The following is a 26,176-nucleotide window of genomic DNA, read 5'->3' as shown; positions in this document are numbered from 1 at the left end:
CTGCCACGGAAGAGGAAACGACAACAGTCAACCTAGGCTATGTCAAGGTCATTTCGCTCTTTCCCGTGGTTCCATTCCCCAGCATCTACAGATACAGTTTTTCCTTTTATCCTCTCTTCACCTCCAAGCTCCTTGGCTGAGAGAAAGAAGACCTGCCACGCAGTCCATGTCGGGCTTTTTACTAGGACTGATGGAACCTCGAACCATATCTGGTTCCCTGGAAGACAGCACTGGTTTCATCCTGTCCTGGAAAATCTCCAATCCTTCCTTGACGATGGAACGTGGTCGTGTGGGCGCCATGTTTGCGCGGTTTGCGAGTAAGTTCGGGCTCCTTTGCTCCTGCAGCGCTCGGCCAACTCGTCGAGGGTTATCGCCAACATGTTTGGGTGCAGGTGGCAAAGGTCGACGGTGGTAAGGGTCTGGCGAACTTGTCTCCTCGTCAGGGCTCAAGTTCTCCTTATCCGAGTCACCACCTGTCGGAGAGACCAAAATCGAAACCTTCACCTTGCCATGCTCCCTGTCAGCCTTTTCCCTTTCGTCCAAGTCCGCGTCTAGTCGTGAAATACTTGACCCAGTAGGATCCAGCTTTGCCTTCTTTGCCTGGTGAGGTCGTTGGGGCCTTGTCATGGGAGCGTTGCGTTTGGCGTTACTTGGTTGAAGAATCCCGCTCGTAGAACGAAGGATGTTGATAGCTGCAGCCGCCGATCCGTTCGACTCGTACTCGGCCTGCGCTGTCAGCTCATCACGGTTCTCAGCGTCCGCGCATTTTTCCCAGGCATGCACATCACGAGACCGACCTCGCACAAGACTAGGAGGCAAACTGCTAGTGAGTTCCGACAAGGGAGGGAGAGTAACAGCGCTGCTACTACGTTGTAGGCCTCGTTGAAGACCGCGCTGTCGCTCGTCAGGCAAATATGGCGTTGTGGAGGATGGTCGGGGAGGTAATTCACGTGAAGGAGAGCCTTGGTTGGAGACTAACTCTGCCTTTCCGTCTAAGGATGTAGAAAGGTGAACTTTGGGCTGGTTTTGGGAGAGGGGGGTAGCAATGACACGATCAGAAGCGCATGAGGACGGAGGGAACGTATCAAATCTATTTTGATCAGTCAAGGCACACCTAGTATAATCGTATGCGGCATACCTGAATGAATCATCACCGCTGCGGGCAAAAGCAGCTGGCGTAGAGAATGAAGTGGCCCCAGCATTCCACCGGTTGGACAGGTAGCCAACATTACTAGATATAGAGCTTGACAAGGAATGGGACACATCTCGAGCTTCGTGTGGAAGAGTAGGATCGATGCGGTTAGGAGTGGCGTCAGAATAGTAGCGAAAACTGTCATGGCCAAGGGGGATTGGAGTGCTATTCACATGGTCTGAGTGATATCGTGGCATGGAGGGTGTCCGGTCGAGATGTCGAGGGGGCACAGAGATGGGATCTCCAAATCGAGATATAGAACTTTCGGACACTGGAAATGGATGTTCGGGTTTGCTTGGAGTTGTAGTGTGTGTAATTGGGTCGAAAGTCGAGGGATGCATAATTCCATGATGAAGAGCAGCAACTTCTCCTGGTGACAAAGGACGAGATTTCCTGCGGTCATTCTGCCTTCGATTTTGAAACCAGATCTGGGGGGGATGATGTTAGTTTGGTGTTTTCATACCCCGTGGAAAGACGCGTGGTAGGTCGCCATGTGAATGCCAGGATCCAACAGCAAATGCAATGTTGTCAATGCCATACCTGAACTTCCTTCTCGCTTAACGATACGCGCTGGACAATGTCCAGGCGCGCCTGTTTATCGGGCTTAGGGTTACTGCTGTATGCCTCTTCCAGAACCATCTTGTCTTTTGCCCTGCACAACGCCATCAATTCAAAATTAGCTCAGTCCTTCCAATACATCGCTGCAGCCAGAATTGAAATATCAGGTAGATCAACATACGTTGTCCGCTTCCTCTTCCCCTTGGGATGCTTCTCCGAATCAGTTGCAGATACGGCTGAATTGGTTGACACATCGGCGAGAGGAGGGAGACTCTGGGGCGTGACAGCGATGTCGTGAAAACGCGGGGCTGGAGGAGCGTGTTTATCGGGCGTAGCGGCGAAAGAAGGAGATTTGATAGAGTCGGCCATGATTGCGGTAGAGAAGAGGGTAATGGAGATGGCCTTATTGAAGATTCAGACGCATTACCGCCCAGTCAGAGACGCCAGATTTGTGTTCTGGAGAAGAAACAACAGCAATCGGGAGGTATCAACTTAGAGATCAGCCTGCAAGATGAGGGCGAAATCAGACCTGATGGTGTGAAAGCTTTCTGAGATAATAATGAAGGTGACAAGTGAAGAAGAGAAAGAAGAAAAACGAGGTTGTCTTGATGTTGGCAGGCGTGCTTCTAAAACGAGGCGGCCCGCCTAGGTAAGGTAGGATGAAAGCCGTCCCTTCGTACCTAGGCCCTCGAGTGGAGTCCCCTCTGTACTCTGTAAGGAAACCCCATTTGTCTTGGAGGCTTTTGGCGCTTGTGCCTCCGCGTAAACCTTGTATAGTAAACGCGCACCCCTGTCAATTTACGTATCCATCCGCCGCGCGTGGCTCCTGAGATGCTAACAGCTGGCGGCCACCTGCACCATACATGGGTGACAAGAACCCAGCAATAACAAAAAACCAACCAACCTCCCCTACCGACCTTTCTAGATCTACATTCTGTTCTTTTAGATTGGCTTTCCCGCCTTGTCTTTTTTTGATAACCCAGTTTTAAAAAAACGCGGTATCAAGAGCGTGTCTCACCGTGTCTTGATTGTTTAAGCTTTTCATATAAAATGTCTTATTCCAGATACATAAATCTTTATCGGCCAGATACGAGAAAATCTGGCTCGTCCCTTACGTTAAGTAGTTTGGATATGAAGCACTGTTTTCCCCCTTTCCTTTTGCACCACCCCGCAATAACATAAAAAGACACGCGCTACAGGACAATCACAACGCGTGAAATGCTAGGTATAACTCTATTTTTTCTGTCCCGCTTGAACTTTGAAGAGATGGGTAGAGCATGTAAGCCACACAAACAGGCTCGCTCTTAGTTAAGTTTTTTTTTTCAAGCAACCTTTTACTGGTCGATATGCAGCTAGTCATCCCGTTGCATAGATTATGCATACGAATGCATTCAGATATCAGTTGGGCACGCCGCACATGTTTCCGATTGCGTTTTAGTCGTCTTGTGCCTTGTGGACGACGCAAAGAGACAAAATCACATAGTCTCATCAATCTTTCTCCATTCCCTTGTTTCTCAGTTACCATGCTGCCCCACGTAGTCAATTAACAAGTGGTATTAGCGATCCTGGGGACCATCCTGTGGTCAATTGACACCCCTGTTTCATTAAGTGGCTGCATGCGCCAGCACGCAGGGGTGTCATGCCCGCCATCCATCCTTTTTAAATAGGAACTTAACCTAAATAAACAAACACACTGCCAAGCTTAATCTCAAGTTCATTCTTCCATCAGCTGGATCCTTGTAACTGCGACTTTGAATGTAAACCTCTTATATCATCTACGTTCCCTCATTCATTATTGAGGATGGAGTTCTCCAAATTCCTCACTTTTGTGATATCGATTGCTTAACACTTCGACGCCCACTTTAGTCTCTCGTATATCGCCCACGTAGTTATGGATCCATTCACGGCTCCAATGTTTCGTATTGTTTTGATGGGTCCTCTAATAAACGCGTCTCACATCCGGACTACTGCATCAACAAAAAAAACACAAACAGAGCATATATGTCAGTAGGTATTGAGACGCGCTTCGGAAAGCTTTGCGTATTTCAAACTTATTAGCCTTGGAATTCAAATTCCTCCTTTGCAACAAGGGTTCAAGTTTGTACCACCTGAGTACCGCAGGACTTGATTCACACATTCATCAAGATCCTCTACTATCACGTTTTATTCCGCATCACTGGGAACTATTGGATGTCACAGTTTTAACGGTCGGCTAGTACAGTAACTTTGATGACCCTTTGAGTTAGATTTCTACCGGTGTTTATTGTGTTATCAATCTGAGCTTACGAATCAGCGTTCACAGAGAGCTGCTGTTGGTGTTATTGGCTAATCCGATCGGATCTACTTCTTGCCAGGTCCGGGTAGCTTAAGTTACCTTACCAGGGATCTCGTGCCATCATATGTGCCGATGTCGATAACGAATTAAAGATTCATATCCACATGGAGGCTTTGGTTTTATATACATTCAATGTACAAAAAGGGCAGGTATTCACAACTACCTAGGTCGTGTTGTGCTATAGATACTAATGTTAAGCTCAGGTCACTGGCATAAGGTATTCAAAGAAATATCGCCACAAGAGGCAATGTTAATGCGATCTTCTCAATTTGGATAATAACCATGGTCCTTGATAATGTCTTTGTGCGTTTGAGAAAATATTATGGCTTGGTAATGAAAGTCCAGTCCTCTTTCAGACTCTCTACCAGCACGAAGGATTCTCATAGCTACCTATGCTTAGGGATTGATCGAGCAGTGTAAAGTTCTGCTCACGTTTCGGCAGAAGATTACTGCAAGGCTCCCGCGGCTACCTCAGAAGAGACCGGGAGGCTGCATGCAGAATATGGGTAAGCTCAGAATTGTCAAATCAACGGTAATAATTGAGCTTTCATACCTAAGTCGTGGCACCACAGTATAACCAGCTAGTACCTAGTACCGTAGCGCCTCCTTGAGTACAAACGAAGAGCTGTAGGTTAACAGTTCCGACAACTGGGGTTACACATATCTATCTGTATGTACCTTACCTAGGTATGCCAACCTCATCGTCACATGGGTGTGCCCGTCGACTGTACCTAGACTTCAATTAAGTACCCTCAAATCTACCCTTCTTCGCTGTGAAATGCTCGGAACCGAACCACCGCTTTGAACATGTCTTACATATCTACATGATCACTTTAGGCACAATTGCACGTTGAACTCCATCAAGGGGCCATTAGTCATTGTCCTAGCCAAGCCACGCAAACTTGGCCCTATTTGTTGTTTTTGGTGGAGGAAGTCTAGCTAAACTAAATAAGACACTGCTCTTTGCAGTGGTACCGCCCCTTGAGCCCCAAAGAAAGGCATGACGGCCCGTCTTTTGTGCCGCCCCATAATCATGCTACTCTAAACTCCAGGACTTTCGCCCTGTATCTCATAAATGGTCATTTCGGCTGCCTATGTGCCATCCTCAAATACTGCCCATGCATCGTTCCTTGGATGTTTGACAGCATCCTCCTCAACAAAAGTATTCCGTAACCACACGAGTCATTTACAGATCGTCGTCGGAAAGCTCACCAGGCAGAGGCATGGCGGCGGCCTCATCCATCTCCTTGCGGTACTCCTCCAGGAGCTTCTCGTCGACCTGGGCAGTGGGTGGAGCCAGAGCCGGAGCAGCAACGAACTCCTACCATATCTAGTTAGCATGCTGATTCAAGTGTCAAGAGATCGTGAGATATCATCTTACAAGCTGAGGGTTTCCGACAAGCTTGCGGGCGAGCCACAGGAAAGGCTTCTCGAAGTTGTAGTTGGACTTGGCAGAGATGTCGTAGTACTGGAGGTTCTTCTTGCGATGGAAAGTGATGGTCTTGGCCTTGACCTTGCGCTCCTTCACATCGACCTTGTTACCGCAAAGAACGATGGGAATGTTCTCGCAAACTCGGACGAGATCACCTGGAATATTGTCAATCACGGGTTTGATGATATCATGGGCGGGGGGGACTCACGGTGCCAGTTGGGAACGTTCTTGTAGGTAATGCGGGAAGTAACATCGAACATGATGATACCGCACTGGCCGTTGATGTAATAACCATCACGGAGACCGCCAAACTTCTCTTGACCGGCGGTGTCCCAGACATCGAACTGAATCTGACCGAAGTTCTGTGATGGATTAGTGCCCCGCATAGGTCAACGTGGGGTCGCGAGACTTACGGTGGTGAAGCCAAGAGGGTGAACCTCGACACCGAGAGTGGCCATGTACTTCTTCTCAAATTCACCAGTCAAGTGACGCTTGACGAAGGTGGTCTATCGCACATGATGATTAGTCGATGTTGATGCGGGATGGGGATCGCTTCATATCTCTCGAGAATCGACTTGGTGGAGTAGGGCTCGAACGTCGTTGATAACATCGCGAAAGAAATGTTGCGTCATAGGAACCTACACACCTTTCCGGTACCACCGTCACCGACAAGCACGAGCTTGAAGGTAGGAGTCTGCTGCTCAGCCATCTTGATGGTTGTGTCTGTGGTGTTGTAGCGACAGATGCAGAGGATGTAAACAAGCGGGGTGCTGAGAGCGTAAGTTAGCTTCTGTTGAGCGGTCGGCAACAGCGCAAGACGGTCGATCGAATGGGTATAGAATGAGATGGACGTCGGTGCGAAGTGATGCTGAGGGAATGGATCCTAAATACCTGAAAAAACCGTTGTTGACAATGTGGGTATACCCAAGATTGATTGACAAACTTTCAAGGTCGACCTGATGTTTTGAGAGCGGCGGGGGACTTTGGGCAGGGAAGGACCTCAAGCGAAAAATTCAGTCGCCCCTACCTACCTTCGAGTGGATAAGCTGCACGTGATACCCGCCCATTCAGTGCCTCCAGCTTGCTGCGAGTGATCCACCTTATGGCCTTCCATCACCAGCCATCACCGTCACCGCCTTGGAGCAATTCTGTGTTATTATTGGGCACCGCCCAATCGATTCGGTCTTCTGCGTCTTCCTGTTCGCTGGCTCAATCTGTGCTGGGCTGCCTAGTGGTGCCTTGGTTATTCGTCATTTTTCTTTGTGAGGTAATCTCAAGGCTTGTACTCCGTACTTGTACAAGTAAGTCAGGCCTTGCAAGATCCATGCTTGCACCCCGATATCATGGATCGAGTGAGCTAGCTAGCTACCTTACCTCACTCCATATCCTTTGAATCAATATGGGTTAGTCAGCATTTGCAGGCAAGCTCTAGGCATCTTTAGGTACCAATTCTTGCTGGGTATCACGAGCTTTTATTGGTTGTTTTTACTCTTCCTGCAAGCTTTCTTGCTTCATCAATCCCTTACATAGACTAGGTATTCAGGCTGTCATCAATGAACCTTGTCATCTGACAAACAGCTTTCCGTATCTGTTGGCCGCCTCTTATCATGAGGCCATATACGGATTCCATGAGAGTGTCCAGCACACCTTTACTGTTTTCTAGACAACAAATACAAAGGACATTGCTAATCTGCTGGCGCCAGTGAATATACACCTCTTACAAAGTGCGTTGATTAACATACGTGGTGTTGTTAAATGACCATATACCAGTAGCATAGGTGAACAGTGAAGTCGCCCTTGACCAATTACACATTCCCGCAAATCATGCTGCCTTCTCTGGCTCCAGTCGAATGATAATCTAACCAGCCCTTAAGTCATGAGAAGGCCGATGACTCTCGTGCTAGGAGAAACAAATAAGCGGATTGTCTCTCTTTGACCAAAACTGCACCATACTATACAAGTATGCTACTCATTTAGATCCCTTCATTTGACACGGTTCAAAGTTCGAGGTCTTTACCATCTGCCACTAGTTAATAAGTCAAACTAAGGACTTACTAGATTACACAGAGAACCGCATTTGTGAGTTCATTCAATCACAATGGATTAAAAAAAAAGTTTCGTTATATCAGCATGAGACATAGTACTATATGATCCACTTTTGCCTTTGCAAATTGGGGGTGCGATTTCTCTAATCACATGCATCGTGAGAGTAGTGTCTGGATAGCGGCAAGGTTTGAGGCCCTAGAGGAAGCCAGTGGATGGATTGATGGATGCAAATCACTCCAGTAACCGGATATGGGCCAAAGCACAATCCTTGAGATAATTCGTCTCGATCTACCTCGACCACCAATTTACCTCGCCCGGAGTGATTAGGCATAGGCTTTCTGGTTTATCATGGATTTCGTGACAACTCGACTTATAGGGGCAAGATATGGCAGCCCAACAATCCTCGCCCACCCCAGTCCTTTCTTGGAGTCAACGTCAGTCGCAACTCTTGCCGCTCGGCCACACCATCTGGCCTCGACACTTTGATGAAAACGTTGTTCTAATGTACTGTCAACTGGCGGTTTTCTGTACTAAATCGGAGCACAAACTTACCCCTTCGTTACCCTGGACACACTCTGCCACCTTTCTGAGGTTGTCGTGGTTGGCTCGATTCACATATCCAAAGTTCCGGATTTCGTCTCCAGGTTTCAGACCGGCAGTTTCTGCTGGACTTCCTGCAGCCACGGTGTTGATCTTGGCAAAAGGAGGGTCTAACGGTGTAGAAACTGAGTCTGGCAGGATGCCCTGTGAGTTACTCGAGCTTGCAACTGGCGCAGATTCATTCTCATCAAGACTTGCGAAATGGTCATGGAGAAATTCCTCAATCCGGGTCATGAGAGCAGTGTAGTCATTCCGCAGTCGAATGATGCGAGCTCGTGTAGTCCGGACTGTCACGCTGTCAGTGGTCGAATCTTGAATCTGGATATCATGAAATACTTTGAGCAACATCAATGTCCGCACGAGGGAAACCATCGTTTGTCAGGAGAGAAGTGTTCATATCAACCCCATGCTATAATCGTGTTAGAGCATCATGAACGTTATTTTGTAAGCTTGCGATTACCGAGTCGAGCACCCCTCCTAAAGCCTTGAGTTCGGCCTCAATATCGTCCTTCTTTCGCTGCAACTCTGCAAAGCTTAGATGCCCCGCATGGCCATTCGTGACAGGAGCAGTGGTTTCCCCTGAGGGCACTGTCGGCGTGTGTAGATTTTCCATTGTTGGAATGGAGACACATAAAAGTAAAGTTTCTGAAACGGAGAGCTTCCTATGTTGTCGGCAGAAAGGGTATATGTGAACTCGTCCGAGTCTTTGTCCCAGGCTGCGAAGGGTGACGCCGCTTAGACGGCGGAGAGCTTTCAGGACTCTTCAGTGCACATCCTCCCTACAACAAAAGAAGTGCAGGGACCTGTTTGGTGGTGTGCGTAGAAGCCCGCACTCCATGCAAAATACTGGTCCGTGCACATACACTACCCGGCATTCTGCATGAGGCTCCGAGCTTGTGCTGGCGACGTCACTTTTCTTCCCTAGCAACTTTTTCTCAACAACGCGTCTCTTCATACTACGATATCAAACTGCTATTGCGACTTCTCCAATATGGCCACCGGGGTAGATGCGCGACTCTTGAAGTCGACCAGATTTCCCCCCGAGTTTAGCCAGAAGGTTGACATGCAAAAGGTTAATTTGCAAGTCATGAAGAAGTGCGTGATCTGATTGCCGGCCTCGTGTTACAACGTGCTAACTCCTCCATTCAGATGGATCGCGAGCAAAATCTCCGATATCCTGGGAAGCGAAGATGATGTGGTTATCGAACTCGTCTTCAATCTCATCGAAGGACCGCGATACGTATGTTTACCCAACCCCGACAAGTCCAAAATGCTGATATGTACAATAGCCGGATATCAAGTCACTGCAAATACAACTAACAGGGTTTCTCGACAAGGACACGGCCGTGTTCTGCAAAGACCTGTGGAAGTTATTGCTGAGTGCCCAAAGTAGTCCCCAAGGCGTCCCTAAGGAGCTCCTCGAGGCCAAGAAGCTGGAGCTCATCCAAGAGAAGGTATGCCAACCCCTAATCCTGTACAGTTCGATTTCTGATGGCATCTGTTTCAGATTGAGGCCGACCGCGCTGCAGAAACTGCTAAACAGAGACGAGACGACTGGGATCGCCGTGACCGTGAAGTAGCCGATCTGAAAGACCGCGACCGCCGCGACCGGGCTGCTGCTCGTGGGGATACCTGGCAAGGGCGCCGAGGTGACCGTGATTTCGAAAACCGGGGCAGAGGGGGTTTCAGGAGGGGAGGTCGTCGATCAAGATCGCCCGGCCCTCGCTTCCGTGATACCAGGGACTCATATGCGCGTGATAGTTACATTCCACGAGGAAGACGTGGTAGTGGACGCGCCGACCAAGGCCGCCGAAAATCGCCCCCCCGACCACGTTCGGAATCGGCATCGCCCAGGCCGAGCTCAAGAAGTCGCAGCGCCTCTCGAAGCACTGATAAATCGAATCAACGACGAAGACCTGTCTCCCCTGGGGAACAAGCTGACACACGCAAGCGGTCGCGATCACCCAGAGGAGATACATATCGGGCACGGGCAAACAAACGTACCGGGAGAGGTCGGCCAGCTCGTCCATCTCGATCTTTGTCTTCGGAGCGAAATTCTCCTGCACCAAAGCGCAGACGTTACTCTTCATCAAGGAGCCGCTCTCTAACTCGTCGAAGACGACCGGCTAGAGACATTTCCTCATCGCGATCTGAACGGACATCGGACTCCCGTAGTCGGAGCCGAAGTCACAGTTATAGTCGCAGTCGCAGTCGCAGCCGTTCCAGCAGCGCGTCACCGGACCGCAGGACCAAAAGACGACGGGATCATGGACGTGGTGGTCAACAGCCCTCTAGGAAGAGAGATTCGCCCAAGGGTAGACGGCGGAATAGTTCTTCAGCTTCTTCACGATCAAGGATTCGAGAAAATTCAGCTGATGTTTCTGAAGATGAATCTCGTGCCCTGCCGACCAACCCCGAGGCAGAGGTTCCGGCCGAATGAAGTATCTGAGGTCAGTCGGCCATAGTGTTTTGAACTGACACAATCACTGACTTGGTTTATTCGCTAAGATTTGACCTTGCTGCCTGCAACGCCTGCGTCACCAAGACGAGGATAAGAGTGAACGAGGTTGTCTTCTTTTGGGGACACCTAAGCTAACAATTTCTTGAAGCCCATTTTGAGCCATGAGCATAAAACCCATGCTTACAATTACTGACTTTACGGCGTTGGAAAACAGGAGCCTATAGAAAAGCTTTATTTGTAGGATATTGAGAGGACCAAAAACACACATAATTATCAAATAAATTGAAGCTTTCGTCAAGTGGGAGCACCTCCAATCAGCAAGTGAAAGCGTTTAATCTGGACTAGATCGGAGACAGGAGAGCGGAGTGCTTCTGAATTCCTCCTGCCTTAAAGGTATAATCTGGGTATCGAGCTCCACCATCACAGAACTCACTACACCAGGTTCAACCTGGGCAATCTTTCGTAGTATAGTGGTCAGTATGCAAGCTTGTCACGCTTGAGACCCGGGTTCAATTCCCGGCGAGAGAGTCAGCCACCTGCGATACACAGGATTTCATTTTTGCTTCATTTACAGCCTTGATCCTTTTCGTTGTTGTTTTGGGGTTAAATCCACGATTTAACCGATGTGCATGAGCGTCTAACGCGGCTCCCCGCGCTTCCTTTCAAGCGCCCCGCATTATCCAATCACAACCTAACTTTGTATCCTTGCTATCAAACGCGACCATTCATCATACCATTTGACGAGGACATCCATCGAGTGTCGAACCCCAATAACGCCGACCTGCTAAGGCAACAACGCGCATGGCTGAGAGAAAGGCATCGAACGGAGCTGTAGCTGGTACTGGACAAGTGACGATGTCCGAGTACAAGAAGGCGCAAGCTCGGGTTCGGGATTTGGTCGAGAAGCGCAGAATGCTAGAGAAACGTTTGGTGCGCATTTGCCCACTGAGTGTGAACCATGTTAGAACTTGGCTGATATTTTCATAGACACAAGTTGAAGACAGCATCTCCCAAAAGGAAACTGCATATCTCGACAGCACACCGAGCGGAAACATCATCACCGGTTTCGACAATTACATGAAGGGCATAAGTGGCGCGGCAGCACAGCGACGAAAGGCTGGTCCGATGGAACAGAACAGAGTCTTCTCAAGGTCGTCGATTTCCTACCGACCTAACAATCTAGTATGGACGAATATCATTCACAGCATCATACGGGATTGGCTAATCATGCTTGTTGTAGGAGGGCATCACACCTGGATCAGGAGGCTCGACACCAGCTGGCGCGACACCTTTATCAGCCGCATTTAGAGACGGACCCTCGAATCACCCGACACCGACATCTTCGACTGCGGTTAAGAACGCAAGCAAGTCGAAGAAGAAAACGGTCGAGCACGAGGACAGCGAAAACGATACTTCGACGAGCAAGAAACGAACAAATTTTGGAGCACAGCGCAAGTAGCGTATGCACAAAGATATACTCATGAGATTGGGCGTTTAACAGGGAATGGACTCAACGGTATGGTCAGGATGGCGTTAGGGGTTCATAGTATAGATTGCCTCGAAACAGAAGGTGGCTTGAGACTGAGGTCATGGTAGGTTCAGGCTAGAAGTTGCACGAAAATATGCCATTAGTAGTGGAAGTTATCAAGCATTTTGGAACCGTCAAGGTCCCAGGATACCTTTAAAGAGTTCGCGTCAAAGAGTGCATAGCTCATTCCAGCATGCCTAGAATATCCTTGAACTACCTAGATTATCTCAGTATTTTATTACTCAAGACAAAAATGTCTGTTTTTCTACCATCACCCCAGTAAAGTAAGGATCTAATTGCTTGATGCCAGGTCACATTTTGAACTCACGGTAGTTCTCCTGTTACTGGGAATTCATTGCCTTATGGGTGAAGTCAAGTTCAGTGTATGGTCTCCCATTTGTCAATACATAGGTATGTTCAGGCCGTGTCATATCTTGAAATCATTCTTAAGCTATCACGTCAACACGAACCAGATCGAAGCGACGTCGCGACGTCGGTCAGGTAAGGTTGTGGCTAATCGCAGCGGTCGCGGTGAGATTAGACCTTGATTATCCCTTCAACTTCTATAGATGCATGTCAAGGGATCAATTTCATACTAAAGTAAAATTCTTCGGTCAGTATTATTGTGAACCTTTGATTTAAAGGTTAGGTAGCACTAATTATAAGGGAAGGTAGCACGAGCAGTGGATTCACCCGGAAGAGAGGGGCCGAGCGGGTGGCTGGTTATGAGAATGAGGAGTCGTGAGGGGGAGCCCATGGTACTAGCACTTATAGGTAGGTTGTACCTATACCGGGGCTGGTTGTATGATGAGTATGTCAACTGGACAGGTTCTTGATTCTCTTCTCTCCAATACCCCCAAAAGTCCTTTACTTCGTTGTTTCTCCATCATATCACCAATTACTAGCACCACATTCTTTCCCTCTCTGTCTCCATGATGACGAGGCAGGCCACGCGGTTCACGCCTGAAGTGCTGATTTCGGCCCCGCGTCGTTCAACTGGAGTCCCAAACTCCACTGGGGAGCTCGTTCTCTACACGGTGAGTTGGAGAGCTTGGCATTGTCTTCAGTCAAACTCATGCTAACATATTCAGATCTCGTCGTACTCATTCGAAAGCCACTCCAAGTCGTTCCAGATCCGTGTTCTCAATATCAAAGATGACTCTTCCCATCTCGTTTCCGAGGACGCTCATCTTAGCGATCCTATTTGGATTGGAGAGAAAGAAATTGCTTTGATTAGAACAAACGATAATGGATGCTCATCTCTCTATCAGCAGCATGTCTTGGATGGTTCCGAGTGAGCATATATTAAAGCCAATATGTCGTCTCCATGAAGCTAACAAACGTATCAGGGCACGCTTGATCAAATCTTTTGCAGGCAGCGTCTCTAACCCAAAGGCAAAAGCACTATCTGATGGCAAGGTTGCGTTCATATGCTCCGCATTGACTACACCCAAGGGCAACATGTATTGGCAGGCAACCGAGCCCAAGACATACACAACTGCCAAGATATATACTGGCCTTTTCGTTCGCCACTGGGATGCCTGGAACACCGAGAATCAGAACTCGCTTTGGTATGGCGTGATTACCAAGAAAAATGGTAGATGGGTGTTTGAGAAGGATGGGCTCACAAACCTCTTGGCCGGTACACAACTGAGCTCACCTGTCCCTCCTTTTGGTGGAGCAGGGGACTTTGACATATCAGAGAATGGAATCGCCTTTGTTGCTAAGGATCCAGAGTTGAACCCGGCGAGAAACACCAAGACAGATCTGTACTACGTACCCATCAGATCTTGGACAGACAAGCCTCCTCAGCCCCAGATCGTCAAGACTGGACGACTGCGCGGCTATAGTAGTGCGCCTACTTTCTCCAATGATGGCAAGAGGTTGGCATTTACTAGAATGAAGCACCAGCAGTATGAATCTGATAAGACAAGACTTTTGTTGATCCCCAACGTGGACGACTTAAGTAACGTTCAAGAGTTTTACCAGACAGACGATGATGAGGGCGGTTGGGACTTGAGGCCTGATTGGGTCGTTTGGAAAAAAGACGACACCGAGCTGTATGTTGCGGCTGAGAAACATGGGAGATCAATGCTTTGGAAGTTACCGTCTGATACTCTGAAAGCTCGTGATCTTCCCGAGGCCATTCACAAAGAAGGGTCTGTCGTTGAGGCACACACTCTGGAAGGCAGTGACTCTCTCTTCATTACATCCAAGTCGCGAATCGAGAGCTCGAGCTACGGAGTCCTGGACCCAGAGACCAAGATTGTCAAAGTGATCTCCACCAGTTCCAAGAACGGCAAGACATTCGGTCTCTCCACGTCGCAAGTGGCAGAGATTTGGTTCCCGGGATCCGCCGGCTATGATAACCACGCTCTTGTGATGCTGCCTTCCCACTTCGACAAAAGCAAGAAGTATCCTTTGGCCTTCCTAATACATGGCGGCCCTCAATCAGCGTGGACAGATGATTGGAGTACTCGTTGGAACCCGGCCATCTTCGCTGAGCAGGGCTACATAGCTGTGTGTCCCAACCCCACTGGCAGTACAGGATACGGGCAAGCTCATGTTGATGCGATTGCCAACCACTGGGGAGGTGCCCCATACGAAGATCTGGTGAAGTGTTTTGAGTATCTCGAGGACCATGTCGATTATGTTGATACGGATCGAGCTGTTGCTTTGGGAGCCTCGTACGGTGGATACATGATTAGTGAGTCCAAACGCTCTTAGGCTGGAGTTATACTGACATGAGAACAGACTGGATTCAAGGTCATGATTTGGGCCGTAAGTTTAAAGCTTTAGTGTGCCATGATGGCGTTTTCTCAACACAAAACCAATGGTCGACCGAAGAGCTCTTCTTCCCCGAGCATGATTTCGGTGGAACATTGTGGGAGAACCGTGCTGGATATGAGAAGTGGGATCCGTCTCTGCACACTGGCAATTGGTCCACCCCTCAGCTGGTAAGCATGATACCATGCGGCGACAAGAAATATGCTCACTCCTTTCTAGGTCATTCATAACGAACTCGACTACCGACTGCCCATCTCAGAAGGATTGGCCATGTTCAATGTCTTGCAGGCTCGCGAAGTGCCTAGCAAGCTCGTCATATTCCCTGATGAGAATCATGTGAGTGCCGAAACAATTGGTATATACTGTTTATTTGCTGATAATCGATGCAGTGGGTGCTGAAGCCGGAGAACTCACTCGTTTGGCATAGAGAGGTCCTGGATTGGATCAACAAGTACAGTGGCATCGCAGATGATCAGGCCAAGCTTCAGAAACAGACTGAGGGGATGACTATATGAATACGTCTGTACCACCAAGGATGTTATTAGGCTATTATATTAGGGAGGAGACTGTGTTTCGAGGAAAACACTTGGATAGGCTTTCAGGTTGGAAACGCGTCATGGCGTGATATGATAGGAAATCGTATTATATATTTCGTCGATTTATTATTCAGTAACCAGAACAAGGCTCCCGTGGTATCTCGTGGGTTTCCGAGACAGTGGCAGCCTACGTATAACCAAAAGCTGCGAATAATGGTACCACGTGTCTCAAGGCGGCTCATAAGATTAATCGTAAGCTCGCCATGAACTTGCAATGACCCTAATCACAAGAAGCCTGATCGCCGGTACATATGACAGCTTAAGTGTGGGTATGTAAGGTAAAGAAATCACAATGCTATGTTCGAAAGTCTTCTACTTATTGCTGAGATGATCAAAGCCAGTGCACAATGTAGCAGAACTAAAGAGAAAGGGTTTCGAAATGATCTTCTATATTGTTTCTCTCTCGGTGTTAACCATGTCGTTCCATTGTTGTCGCAACAAGCTATCAAATTGGTGTAAGCCGTGCGCCTACGGATTACTCTCGGTGCTCTACAGAAAGGGTCCCACTCTTTTTATTGTTAGGCCGCGCCTATTATTCTTGCACCTCCTCTGCTCTGATCTGCACTTGCCCCAAAGGGGCCAACTTCATACCTTTGGAGAAGCTCATCGCAACAAGCTTCAATAAACTTTGTGCAGATTTCAGGCACATTGTTCGGGTATGCGCTGTGAAGCCATAGCCTTAGATACCGATGAAGGCCCAGCTTTGCTCCCGCGACATCGATATTGAGACGAATCAGCAACTTATTAACTTATGAACGCATTCCTTTGAAGATCGCAAGCCGAGCACCCCAGTGGCCCAAATCACCAATCTACTCTCACACATAGAAACTACAACCATCGCCAGACAAATATGACGACACCGCCGTCCCTATTTCACGCGCTTCTCCGGCCCTCCATACTCCAGATCTTACGCTCAACAGGATATCATTCCACGCGCCCCGCGGTCCTCGACTCCCTGACAGATCTAGCCGCCCGATACCTGTCGCTTCTCTGCCAAACCACTGCCCAGCATGCGATGCATAATCAAGGTGACAGCGCCGACTTCACAATCGCTGATATACGGATGGCGCTTCAGGACGCGGGTGCGCTGATGCCAGAACGCGTACCTGCCGAAGAGATGTGGCGCGGCGAAGAGGACTTGCGCGGAGTTGAAGAGTTTATAGCGTGGTTCGCGGGGCAGCGCATGAAGGAGATGATGGAGGTCGGCAGTGGGGACGGCGAGACGGATGCTACAGATTATCTCAATGGTTGGTTCCTACGGATGGCTTCCAGAAAGCACAGCTGACAGTGGCTTCGCAGCTTTGAAAAAGAAACATAGTAAAACCGGCGAAGACGCTAAGTACCATGGTACCATACTCGGTCGTGGCCACGACACAGGCGAGATCCAAGTCGAAGGAGGGTCAGAGACCACCATCGCCGAATGGATCTCTAATCGTGCCTCGCCCCAAAGCAGCCCAACGCCAGGCGAAGAACAGCAGCCTGACGAATATCAGCCTCCACAGCAGCAAGCACCTCAACAAAACGGACATGCTAGCGACGATGATTCAGGACTAAGTTCAGTCGGTGATCGTATAGATCAGGATACGATGGACTTGTCATAGTGAAAGACGGCGGCCGGGTAAAGTGACAGGCAGGCCATGGAAGCGATGGTTAGAGTGATTGGTTCTTGGTTAATTGCATAGCGACGGAGTTCTTTAGGGAGGAGGGCGACTGAGCTAAAGGGAATAAAAGAAACTCTTTGGTCTCAGGGGGCTCTTTTTAGCCAGGGTTTCTTGCTGCTTTATTTGGGCTGATTTAATACCAAGTAGACGTGCACATGCAGAGCACTTATACGAGCGATTCTAGAATTGCAACTCATGATTTCTTCTTTTGTCAAGCCTGAATACTTCGTTGGATACTCTGGACCTTGTTGTTTTCCCCGAGTCAAAGCAGTATGTATCTGTTCATGCAAGGTTGTCTTCTATCATTGATCTTGACGAATGCTGTTTCTGCGCATATCTAGTATATAATGTTACAGTGGGCGTCGCCGAGCCCTTTTATGCTATTATACATGACTCAAGTACATCAGCGAATATCCAAACGCCGGCCATTAATGCGCCGCAATCTACTCCTTTGCCCCTTTTCGTAACACATCATACACCCCCATCTGCTCTGCAGCCTCCTTGAACATTTTCTTCTTGATAGCATCGTCGCCTTCAGTAGGCCAATATCGCTTTTGTAAATATTCAAAAAGCGCCTCGGCACGATGCTGACCCTTAAGGCGAGAAGCATCTCCTTCCGCCCATGAGAGAAGACCACGGTCAAGATCTCGTTTGGCAGTCATGAGACGGCGTCGATAGGCTGGCGAATCCCATTGCAACTTGGTCGTCTCTAACATCAGCTCGAGAACGAGCGTTTCGGGAGGCATAAAGCCGAAAGCATCACGGAGAGTCGACAGTGCGACGACAAAGCCTGTATTATCCTTGATGCGACGGAAAGTATGTAGGATCTTACGCGCGAGCTGACCATCCATGCCATCGGGTTGGAAAACATGTCTAAACTTGACAGTCTCAGCAAACATGGCACGAGTAGGCTCAGCCTGATCAGGTACAAAGCCAGCTGTGACGTGGAGGCGGTTGACGGCGAGCGTCTTCCATAATGCACTAAATGTATAGGGATCAGGCTCGATGCCCTTTTCCGACACGAGCGTCAGGTATAGGTTTACAGCTTCCTTCGATTGCCCTGCTTGGATATAGGACTCGAGGAGTTGATTGATGATGAAGGAGTCAGCCTTCATATCCGCTTCTCGGAAAGCTTCCCAGAGCATCAGCAGTCGATCGTGTAAGTCTCTCACTCGATAGTTCTCCGCCAGTAGCGAGAAGGTTTCCAAGGTTGCTCGCGGTAGAGGTAGAGTATCGTCCTTTTGTAAAAGATCGCTTTGCAAATCCATGTCATTTCCTCGAGATTTGACGAACCGAATTCGAGTCTCAATCATGCCCCAGGCCATTTGATCCGCCTTCTCAAGATCTTCAATACCGCCAGCCCGTTGCCAAGCCGCAATGAGACCATTCAGCTGGATAGGAGCTGGCTCGATACCTTTTTGGCCCATAAAGTCCACAACGCTGTGAGCTCCATTTAGATCGCCAGCACCAATCAACCTCTTCAGCCACTTTCCAAAAAAGAATTTGTTGGCGACCACTGATGGCATATATTTTTGCTTCTTCAAATCGATTTTGCCATCGCTCATCATGTCAACAAAGGCGTATAAGGCATTCTCGGTCTGATGCGTGGTCAGGAAGTATGATATGACTTGATCATAATCAGCCAGCTTCATATCGTCTCCGAGAAGCTCGCGGAGTTGACGGTATGCAGCCCAAGCCTTCCCCTGTGCCTCTTCCGTGCCCAATTCAGACCATGTCCTAATCAAGGGCATTAGAATGCGAGGGTTGGACTGCTTCTGGACGAGTTTGTTGATGGCTCGCTGTGCCTCTTCCAGATCACCTGTTCGGCAATACATCCTGACTCCAAGCTCCCAAAACTCTTGAAATGTTTCGGCATTTTCGTTCCCAAGTGTGCTCAGACATCTCCTCCAGTTCTCGATTGCTTTGGACTCCCACCCATCAACAAAGACCGCCTCAATTGTCAGGAGTTGCTGAGCAGGGTTTAAGGTCACGTTTGCCTCGCTCATGTCTCGAGATAGAAGCGCAATATGTGATAGGCGATGAATGTTGACAGACTCATCGGCTGAGAAGATCTTCCACAACAGATTCCATACTTCAAGAGGGACATGACTCCAGCCGTGAGCTAGAGACAGTCTGGCTGAGTGATAAGCCTTGAACACCCCTTGCACAGTCTTTGCTGTGAGTTTGACGTCGCGGCGATGATCTCTAGAAGTCTTTGACAACGCAGTATTGAGGCGAGCGATCTTTTTGCGTTGGTTGATTGTCCAAGGCTTTTCTGGAATTTGAGGTAACATGATTCGAGAGCCCAAACTACCAAATCCGGGCAAGCCTGGAAGTTCTGAGTCCAGTCTCTCCAACAGCTCTTTTGGTAGGTCTGCGCCAGTTTTGTCAATCTCCTCATCGATCGCCGCGGTATATGCGTCCAACTTGGCAATAATTCTCTCGAGGTCGTCTGCCGTCTTCATGTTTTGCCATTCGGGGCCCAGTTGATCGACCACATCCTGGAAAGCTTCTTTTTCATCCTTTCCACCAATGTCGTCTTTGATTTCCAGCAGGGCTTCCTTGAGACCTGACGTATCGGCTTCGTTCAGTGAGGCGCCGAACGCTTCTTCTCCAGAAAGTTCGGTTCTCTTGTTGTTGTCTTGCTCGAAGAACCGCACACTGAATGACTCGTTTCCGTCCTTCTTGGGATCCCGAAGAGACTTGATCCGGTCGATGTACTGCTGCAGCTCAAATCTGCTGGGCTTCTGTGTGACAGCATCATCGATTGATCGCTGTGTAGTGGCTTTGATGCTATATGATGCTGCTATTCGTGGTTGTGTCGGCCGTTGTCGGATTACCAACCGGCAAGATCGACATATTGTTTCATTGTTGCTTCGTAGCTCGCGTAAAAGCGGACGGCCCGCCATTCTCAACACATAGGTGCCCAAGGGAAAGGTGAAGCTTTGAAGAGACTGACGCTGAACCTTTTTCAGAGGTTATCGATAAGAATTTGAGGAACGGATCTGCCACTTACAAGAGGTTTATGGAGGCCAATCTCACCGCCTTCTGCATTAGGCTGCATAGATAACTTTTCCAGTGGCAGAAATTAATTTTTGCTTGGGACCCGTCGGCGGGCTGAAATATTGCGACTTCAAGGATACCCCCAAAACAGTAGCAAAATGTCGAATTCCACGCCAGAATTCCTCCGATTCACAGGGCATAGATCCTTCACCCAGCGTCTAATCCTCTCGACGCTGACTGGTAGACCTATCCACATTTCCAAAATCCGAAGCACATCGCCTACGAATCCAGGTCTTGCCCCCCATGAGGTTTCCTTCTTGCGCCTGCTTGAGGCTGTCACCAATGGCAGTTCCATGCAAATTTCTTATACCGGTACCACTATAACATATCACCCTGGCCTGATCACCGGAACTATCGCTGGTTTTGGCGCTTCCGACGGCGATGTCATTGAGCACAACATCTCTGTCAACAATACCCGCGGTGTCACCTACTTCCTCATGCCTCTCTGTTTACTTGCGCCCTTTTCCAAGGCGCATATGAACGTCCGATTCACTGGCCCTGGCGTTATCACATCGTCCACCGAGACAGGAGACATCTCCGTCGATTCTTTCCGAACTGCCATCCTCCCTCTCTTTGCCCTCTTCGGCATCCCTCCTGCGCGGATAGAGCTTAGGGTACTTCAACGATCATGCGCTGGGCCCGGCGGAAAGGGTGGCGGTGGCTGTGTGGAGTTGCGATTCGCAAGTCAAGTGCGACTACCAAAGACTCTGCATCTCAACCGAAGCCCTGGTCGGATAAAGCGCATTCGCGGTGTCGCATACTGTACTGGAGTATCTGCCTCCAACAACGCCCGCATGATTCACTCAGCACGAGAGATCCTGAATCCTTTGGTTTCCGACATTCATATCGCTGCGCAGTATGACCAAGCACCCCTTGTGCCCACTGGCGACAAGGCAGGAAGCAAAAGACGGCTTGGAATAGGGTTCGGTTTGAGCTTGGTCGCTGAGTCAAGCGCTGTTGGAATCCTCTACTCTGCAGATGTAGTCGTCCCCCCCCAGGGCGGCATTGTTCCTGAGGATATTGGAAAGCAGTGCGCTTTCCAGCTGCTGGAGAACATCTCCCAAGGTGGCTGTGCCACTCAGGTTTCAGCCAAGACCATGCTTGTGCTTATGGCCATGGGGTCGGAGGATGTTGGTCGTCTTAGAATCGGTAGGGAAGTGCTCGCAAACGAAGAGATGGTTATACTGGCGAGAGATCTGAAGATATTTGGCGCAAGCAGTTGGGGTTTGAGGGACGTTGGGGACGATACGAATGATATCATTGTTTCTGTTAAAGGCACTGGCGTTGGTAATGTTGGAAGAAAGATAGCGTAAAAGCACAGAATAATCTATTGATATATCCGATTTCAGACCTTGAAATTTATTCAAACGCGCTAAATTGATATCATTGTCTATGGTTCTGAACTGTTCGAGCTGGCACATTGAGGCCTCGTCTTCTCGCTTCAATGGAAGCCATAGTTGCTCCGTAGCTAATTGTACGGAGAGAATATGCGGCTGTTCTCTCGATATTCAACGCCGCATTGTGAAGTGAGTGAAGAACATGATATTCACCGATGATTGCATTTCCGGAACTCAGGACATCAGACAGATGTGACCGTGTTGGTTCATCGATCGGTGATTCTCTAGCCGATGGCTCTGATTCTCCCGACGTCGAGTTGGCCTCCTCAGTTGTACTGGTGCGTCGCAAGGGTTGCAACTCGATGCCGTCCTCCTCATCAGCTGGTAATGAGCCGGGCATGTCCCTTGATACTCCACGCTCTTCCGCATCTAGATCTTCTATGGTAGGAGCCATCTCCTGAGCCACGTCAGGTACCATAGGTCGGAAGGTCTTTAGAGTCACCCGTAGTCTCTCACGCTCAGTATGGACCGTCAGCATAAGGCACTGAACGGCGAGGATCATGACATCTACTAGAACATAGTAAATGCGAGAAGTGGGGGGCTTTTGCCCTATGAAGTCGATGACTAGGCCACCGTGCATATAGCCTCGGTGGTAGCCAGGACCGACAGGCAAAGAAACAAAAATATGCAGAAGTATGCAAATGATGTTGGGAATGAGAACGAGGCACACGTGTATAGGACTCGCAGGCATTAAGAAAGGAAATGATTCATCCTTCGGCGTGAGATATAGGTACTGGCCAACAGATCTTAGGATGAATCGAAACATTGAGCACCTAGAGGGGGGCACCACTTGTAAGCGTTGTTCAGGAAAGCTGGGCAGGTAGTCATACTCCATATAGTACAGTCCGCTCAGCTCCGCGAAAACCAGGGTATCAAGACTCCTGAGCAAATGTGTGACAAATTCCAACTTTCTCGCTAACCCAGGGTTGCGCTTCTTCCTGCTTTTCTTCTTCTTACGACGCTGAGGGTGCAACTGGGCGCGCGACCGAGCTGATCTCGAATGCTCGCGTGGTAGATTCCATGTGACACGGCTGCCGGATGAAACATTGACTGGTTCGGCCGTGGAAGCTTCATTCGGCGCCGTAGAGCTCGGCGAGGCATCATCGCTCATTCTCGAGTATCGTCATCTACATCTGCATCTGAAGGGGAGCTAGTTCTGCATGAGCAGGGTGACAGCTCAGGAGAAGCACCCGCGGCTCATGAAGTGTTGGTGGAAGGTATATGGCTGCAGCAGGGAGTTGTCTATAGATTCAAGATGGGTATAGCAATTCAGTTTCGACAGGCGCTATGGGAATGTATGATGTCGGCTACAACAGGCTCGTGAATTGAAGTGACTTGTTGCAGCATGAGGCGACTTGAAGCGCCATGATAAGATTGCAGGGATTACATGTAACAGCCCCCAGGGCTTAGGTGCGTCGGCAGACACATCCAGGATCCATACATGAGTCCTACTTTTGGTACTGTGGCCGGGAAAAGGATGGCCCGACGATGTGGGACAGATGTCTTCCCACAAGCACCCACCTACCAGAGTACCCCGCCATCGGACCGCTTTGGTGGGCGATGCAGTAATACTCCAACGGCCCAAATAATTTCTGCCCTCCGTGACTCAGACGAACAACGAAAGAGCCAGCTCGCCGTTTTCTCTTGGCTCCTCACAACCCAAAATCCTCCGACATGACGACTTCAAGCTCCGCTCCTTCGGGGGATATTACCTCCCAGATCCTTCAGGCCCTCTCGGAAAAAAGCCCCTTGCTCTCCTCAGAGGCCTTCCCCACCATCGGCTTCCAGGACATCAAGGCTGCACTTGATCGTCTGGCTTCACGATCCATGATCACATACGAGACAATTGATAAAGAAGAGGCTATCCTTGAGCCCGAAGCGGAGCAAATTGCCGAGCATGGTAGTCATGAGGCGCGTGTTTTTGAGGCGCTTCGAAACGCCGTGGAGGGGTTATCGATCCAGGACCTTGAGAAGGCCATTGGCGATAAGACGGTGACCAAGGTCGGACAGGGCAAGGCTTTCAAGGAAAAATGGATTAAGAAGAGCGCCGACGGCAAGCTGGTAGCCACTGTATGTCGAGCTTATAAGTTTTGTATGTGAATTTGGTTTCAACTGTTAGCTAACCTCAATCAACAGGCCGAGTCCATCGAAGATGTCACCCGAGCGCAGCTACAGAAGATCAAGGAGACACGGACACACGAGCCCAAAATCTTGACCGATCTGCGAAAACGAAAACTGATCAAGATGCAAAAGGTCATCAGCTTCAAGATTGACAAGGGGCCCAAGTTCGCCCTCGAGATTCAGAAGGAGGAGACCGACTTGACAGCCGATATGATTGCCTCTGGATCATGGAAGACTGCCAATTTCAAGCCCTACAACTTCAAGGCTCTCGGCGCGGACCAAAATGCTGGCGCACTTCACCCCCTGAACAAGGTCCGACATGAATTCCGACAGATTTTCTTCGAGATGGGTTTCGAGGAGATGCCTACCAACAAGTTTGTCGAGACTGGATTCTGGAACTTCGATGCCCTTTTCGTGCCCCAGCAGCACCCCGCCCGTGATCTTCAAGATACCTTCTACATCTCAGACCCCAAGGTGGGAGACGCGCCACGATCGGAGGAAGGACAGAACACAGAGGAGTACTGGGAGAACATCAAGCAGGTCCACCAGAATGGCAAGTTTGGGTCAATAGGCTACAGATACCCCTGGTCAGCGGAGGAGACCAAGAGACTGGTGCTCAGAACCCACACTACTGCCATTTCAACGGCCATGCTTTACAAGCTTGCAGCACAGAAGGGACCTGATGGGCGCCCACCTCCAGCGCGATACTTCTCCATTGATCGTGTCTTCCGAAATGAGACAGTTGACGCCACCCACTTGGCCGAATTCCATCAGGTTGAGGGTGTTATTGCCGACTACGGTCTTACCCTTGGTGGTCTGATGGAGTTCATGGAAGTCTTCTTTGCTAAGATGGGCATCACCAACCTCAAGTTCAAGCCGGCCTACAACCCTTACACCGAGCCCAGTATGGAAATCTTCAGCTATCACGAGGGCCTGGGCAAGTTGGTGGAGATCGGAAATAGTGGCATGTTCCGGCCTGAAATGCTGGAACCCATGGGTCTGCCAAAGGACATGCGGGTGTTTGGCTGGGGTCTGTCCCTTGAGCGACCGACGATGATCAAGTACAAGATCTCTAACATCCGAGAGCTGCTGGGCCACAAGGTTGATCTCAACTTTATCGAGCGGAACCCTGCGGTGAGATTAGAGAAGGAGTAAAACAGGGGTTATGGATCTGTGCTAGGTAAAAATAAGAACAAAGGAAAAGATACGTATGATGCATTCGGGGTGTGTTAGAGAGCGGCATCTAGAGGACCCGGTGTAGTTGGTAGTATCATGACTAGACGAAAAAAGAAACAAATTGGGAAAGCTCGTTCAAGCGTCCATTTGTTCGTCTGGATCTGAGATCAGGGGTCCCCTGACAAGATGATGGCTGATGAGAATAGACCCTGACTAGAGACGGGAATCGGGGCTTGAGATGGAGTCGTGTCGTCAGTGAAGCATGTCTCAGAGATAGCGCCCCATAAGTAATGAAGCAATTCACATCGTTGACGGTGATTACGCACACGACAGCTGGACCCCTGTTTTGAGGTTTCTCGGCAGTTGATATTGTCCCAATGACTGATGGTAGTAGCGTCTGTGAGCTTCATTCTTGTTCATGTGATTGATGGCATGGAATGATAACCCACGACTGCAAGTTGCGAGTCCAGCTACTGCGTCCCCCCGCTTTCGGCATCTTCCTTGTCAGCTTTGTCTCTCGATGGCTCTTGGGCCCACGGCTCCGAACAGATCGGCCCCACGACCCTTGAGCCCCGCCCCGCGTGTATGCAGGCAGGCAGGCAGGCTAGGACGGGTGCATCCACTTCAAACCTAGGTCGTCATTGAGATCCAGAGACGACTTTGACGTCTGTTATTCATCACCGCTATCGAGAATGTGTATGTGCCCGCGCCTTTTACCTATGTACTTCTCACAGCATCATATCGCCCCGCGCCTCGAGGAAGCAAACGAGCAGCTCAGAGTAGGCAATTGATCCCCATGAACTTTGTAAAATGCAACGCTGCCTGCAAGCAAGCATTGGCACATGCATGATAGCTACTTGTCGGTTGCGGCCTGGGGACAGTAAACGCCTGTGGCGTCCTTCCCCGCGTAAAGTTACTGGCGGTTGTGATTCCCCTGCCAAGTTGATGGGTGGTGTGACCTCTCCCAGCTCTGCTTTGAGGTATTGACAAGACCTCCCAGGTTCTCCGCGTTTGGATTGTGGGAGGGATCGGCGGGCTTAGTTAATGGATCAAAGAGTCATGATCACTGTTCATAAGTGGGATGCCCATCGTTTCACCGTTTCGTCCCCCTCGCAATTTTCCATCAGATTCGTAGGGAAGCCTTTCCAGTATCTGAAGATCGCAACGTGCTGGTTGGTCATAGTACCTAACTCCCCAAGGGAACTGTCGCAGACAGCAAGACA

General features: G+C 49.4%; 11 protein-coding genes across 11 annotated transcripts; 6 read left to right on the top strand and 5 right to left on the bottom strand.

Annotated features, from left to right (window-relative positions):
* Positions 1-117: 117 nt before the first annotated feature.
* On the bottom strand, positions 118-2,119 carry FTJAE_247 (LIM homeobox; the record flags this gene model as incomplete). The annotated part of the gene is made up of 4 exons (XM_037348666.1): positions 118-1,090; positions 1,139-1,596; positions 1,733-1,844; positions 1,932-2,119. 4 exons carry the CDS (start codon positions 2,117-2,119, stop codon positions 118-120), a joined length of 1,731 nt encoding a protein of 576 aa, XP_037212595.1.
* A 3,152-nt stretch (positions 2,120-5,271) lies between these two features.
* On the bottom strand, positions 5,272-6,226 carry FTJAE_246 (GTP-binding protein nuclear GSP1 Ran; the record flags this gene model as incomplete). The annotated part of the gene is made up of 5 exons (XM_037348655.1): positions 5,272-5,406; positions 5,467-5,672; positions 5,726-5,879; positions 5,931-6,023; positions 6,164-6,226. 5 exons carry the CDS (start codon positions 6,224-6,226, stop codon positions 5,272-5,274), a joined length of 651 nt encoding a protein of 216 aa, XP_037212594.1.
* A 1,707-nt stretch (positions 6,227-7,933) lies between these two features.
* Positions 7,934-8,776, bottom strand: FTJAE_245 (26S proteasome non-ATPase regulatory subunit 9; the record flags this gene model as incomplete). Its single annotated transcript, XM_037348644.1, has 4 exons — positions 7,934-8,062; positions 8,116-8,450; positions 8,500-8,572; positions 8,624-8,776. The coding sequence occupies 4 exons, from the start codon at positions 8,774-8,776 to the stop codon at positions 7,934-7,936; spliced, it is 690 nt and encodes a 229-aa protein (XP_037212593.1).
* Positions 8,777-9,154: 378 nt separating this feature from the next.
* FTJAE_244 (serine arginine repetitive matrix 1) lies at positions 9,155-10,603 on the top strand (the record flags this gene model as incomplete). Its single annotated transcript, XM_037348633.1, has 4 exons — positions 9,155-9,258; positions 9,313-9,403; positions 9,453-9,617; positions 9,671-10,603. The coding sequence occupies 4 exons, from the start codon at positions 9,155-9,157 to the stop codon at positions 10,601-10,603; spliced, it is 1,293 nt and encodes a 430-aa protein (XP_037212592.1).
* Positions 10,604-11,479: 876 nt separating this feature from the next.
* On the top strand, positions 11,480-12,083 carry FTJAE_243 (chromatin modification EAF6; the record flags this gene model as incomplete). Its single annotated transcript, XM_037348622.1, has 3 exons — positions 11,480-11,554; positions 11,612-11,806; positions 11,865-12,083. 3 exons carry the CDS (start codon positions 11,480-11,482, stop codon positions 12,081-12,083), a joined length of 489 nt encoding a protein of 162 aa, XP_037212591.1.
* Positions 12,084-13,087: 1,004 nt separating this feature from the next.
* Positions 13,088-15,454, top strand: FTJAE_242 (Dipeptidyl-peptidase 5; the record flags this gene model as incomplete). The annotated part of the gene is made up of 6 exons (XM_037348611.1): positions 13,088-13,189; positions 13,244-13,446; positions 13,502-14,859; positions 14,907-15,109; positions 15,159-15,275; positions 15,329-15,454. 6 exons carry the CDS (start codon positions 13,088-13,090, stop codon positions 15,452-15,454), a joined length of 2,109 nt encoding a protein of 702 aa, XP_037212590.1.
* Positions 15,455-16,385: 931 nt separating this feature from the next.
* Positions 16,386-17,136, top strand: FTJAE_241 (TAF(II) complex (TBP-associated complex) component; the record flags this gene model as incomplete). The annotated part of the gene is made up of 2 exons (XM_037348601.1): positions 16,386-16,782; positions 16,835-17,136. The coding sequence occupies 2 exons, from the start codon at positions 16,386-16,388 to the stop codon at positions 17,134-17,136; spliced, it is 699 nt and encodes a 232-aa protein (XP_037212589.1).
* Positions 17,137-17,639: 503 nt separating this feature from the next.
* FTJAE_240 (uncharacterized protein) lies at positions 17,640-20,065 on the bottom strand (the record flags this gene model as incomplete). Its single annotated transcript, XM_037348591.1, has 2 exons — positions 17,640-19,989; positions 20,037-20,065. 2 exons carry the CDS (start codon positions 20,063-20,065, stop codon positions 17,640-17,642), a joined length of 2,379 nt encoding a protein of 792 aa, XP_037212588.1.
* A 292-nt stretch (positions 20,066-20,357) lies between these two features.
* Positions 20,358-21,572, top strand: FTJAE_239 (18S rRNA biogenesis RCL1; the record flags this gene model as incomplete). The annotated part of the gene is made up of 1 exon (XM_037348579.1): positions 20,358-21,572. One exon carries the CDS (start codon positions 20,358-20,360, stop codon positions 21,570-21,572), a length of 1,215 nt encoding a protein of 404 aa, XP_037212587.1.
* A 70-nt stretch (positions 21,573-21,642) lies between these two features.
* Positions 21,643-22,767, bottom strand: FTJAE_238 (DUF1746-domain protein; the record flags this gene model as incomplete). Its single annotated transcript, XM_037348568.1, has 1 exon — positions 21,643-22,767. The coding sequence occupies one exon, from the start codon at positions 22,765-22,767 to the stop codon at positions 21,643-21,645; it is 1,125 nt and encodes a 374-aa protein (XP_037212586.1).
* Positions 22,768-23,330: 563 nt separating this feature from the next.
* FTJAE_237 (phenylalanyl-tRNA synthetase alpha chain) lies at positions 23,331-24,932 on the top strand (the record flags this gene model as incomplete). The annotated part of the gene is made up of 2 exons (XM_037348557.1): positions 23,331-23,726; positions 23,793-24,932. 2 exons carry the CDS (start codon positions 23,331-23,333, stop codon positions 24,930-24,932), a joined length of 1,536 nt encoding a protein of 511 aa, XP_037212585.1.
* Positions 24,933-26,176: the final 1,244 nt, after the last annotated feature.

The sequence above is a fragment of the Fusarium tjaetaba genome (assembly GCF_013396195.1).
Source record: "Fusarium tjaetaba strain NRRL 66243 chromosome Unknown NRRL66243_c0000010, whole genome shotgun sequence".
Classification (NCBI taxonomy): domain Eukaryota; kingdom Fungi; phylum Ascomycota; class Sordariomycetes; order Hypocreales; family Nectriaceae; genus Fusarium; species Fusarium tjaetaba.
The sequence above is the reverse complement of the archived record's forward strand: the minus strand, read 5'-3'. Positions and strand labels throughout refer to the sequence as shown.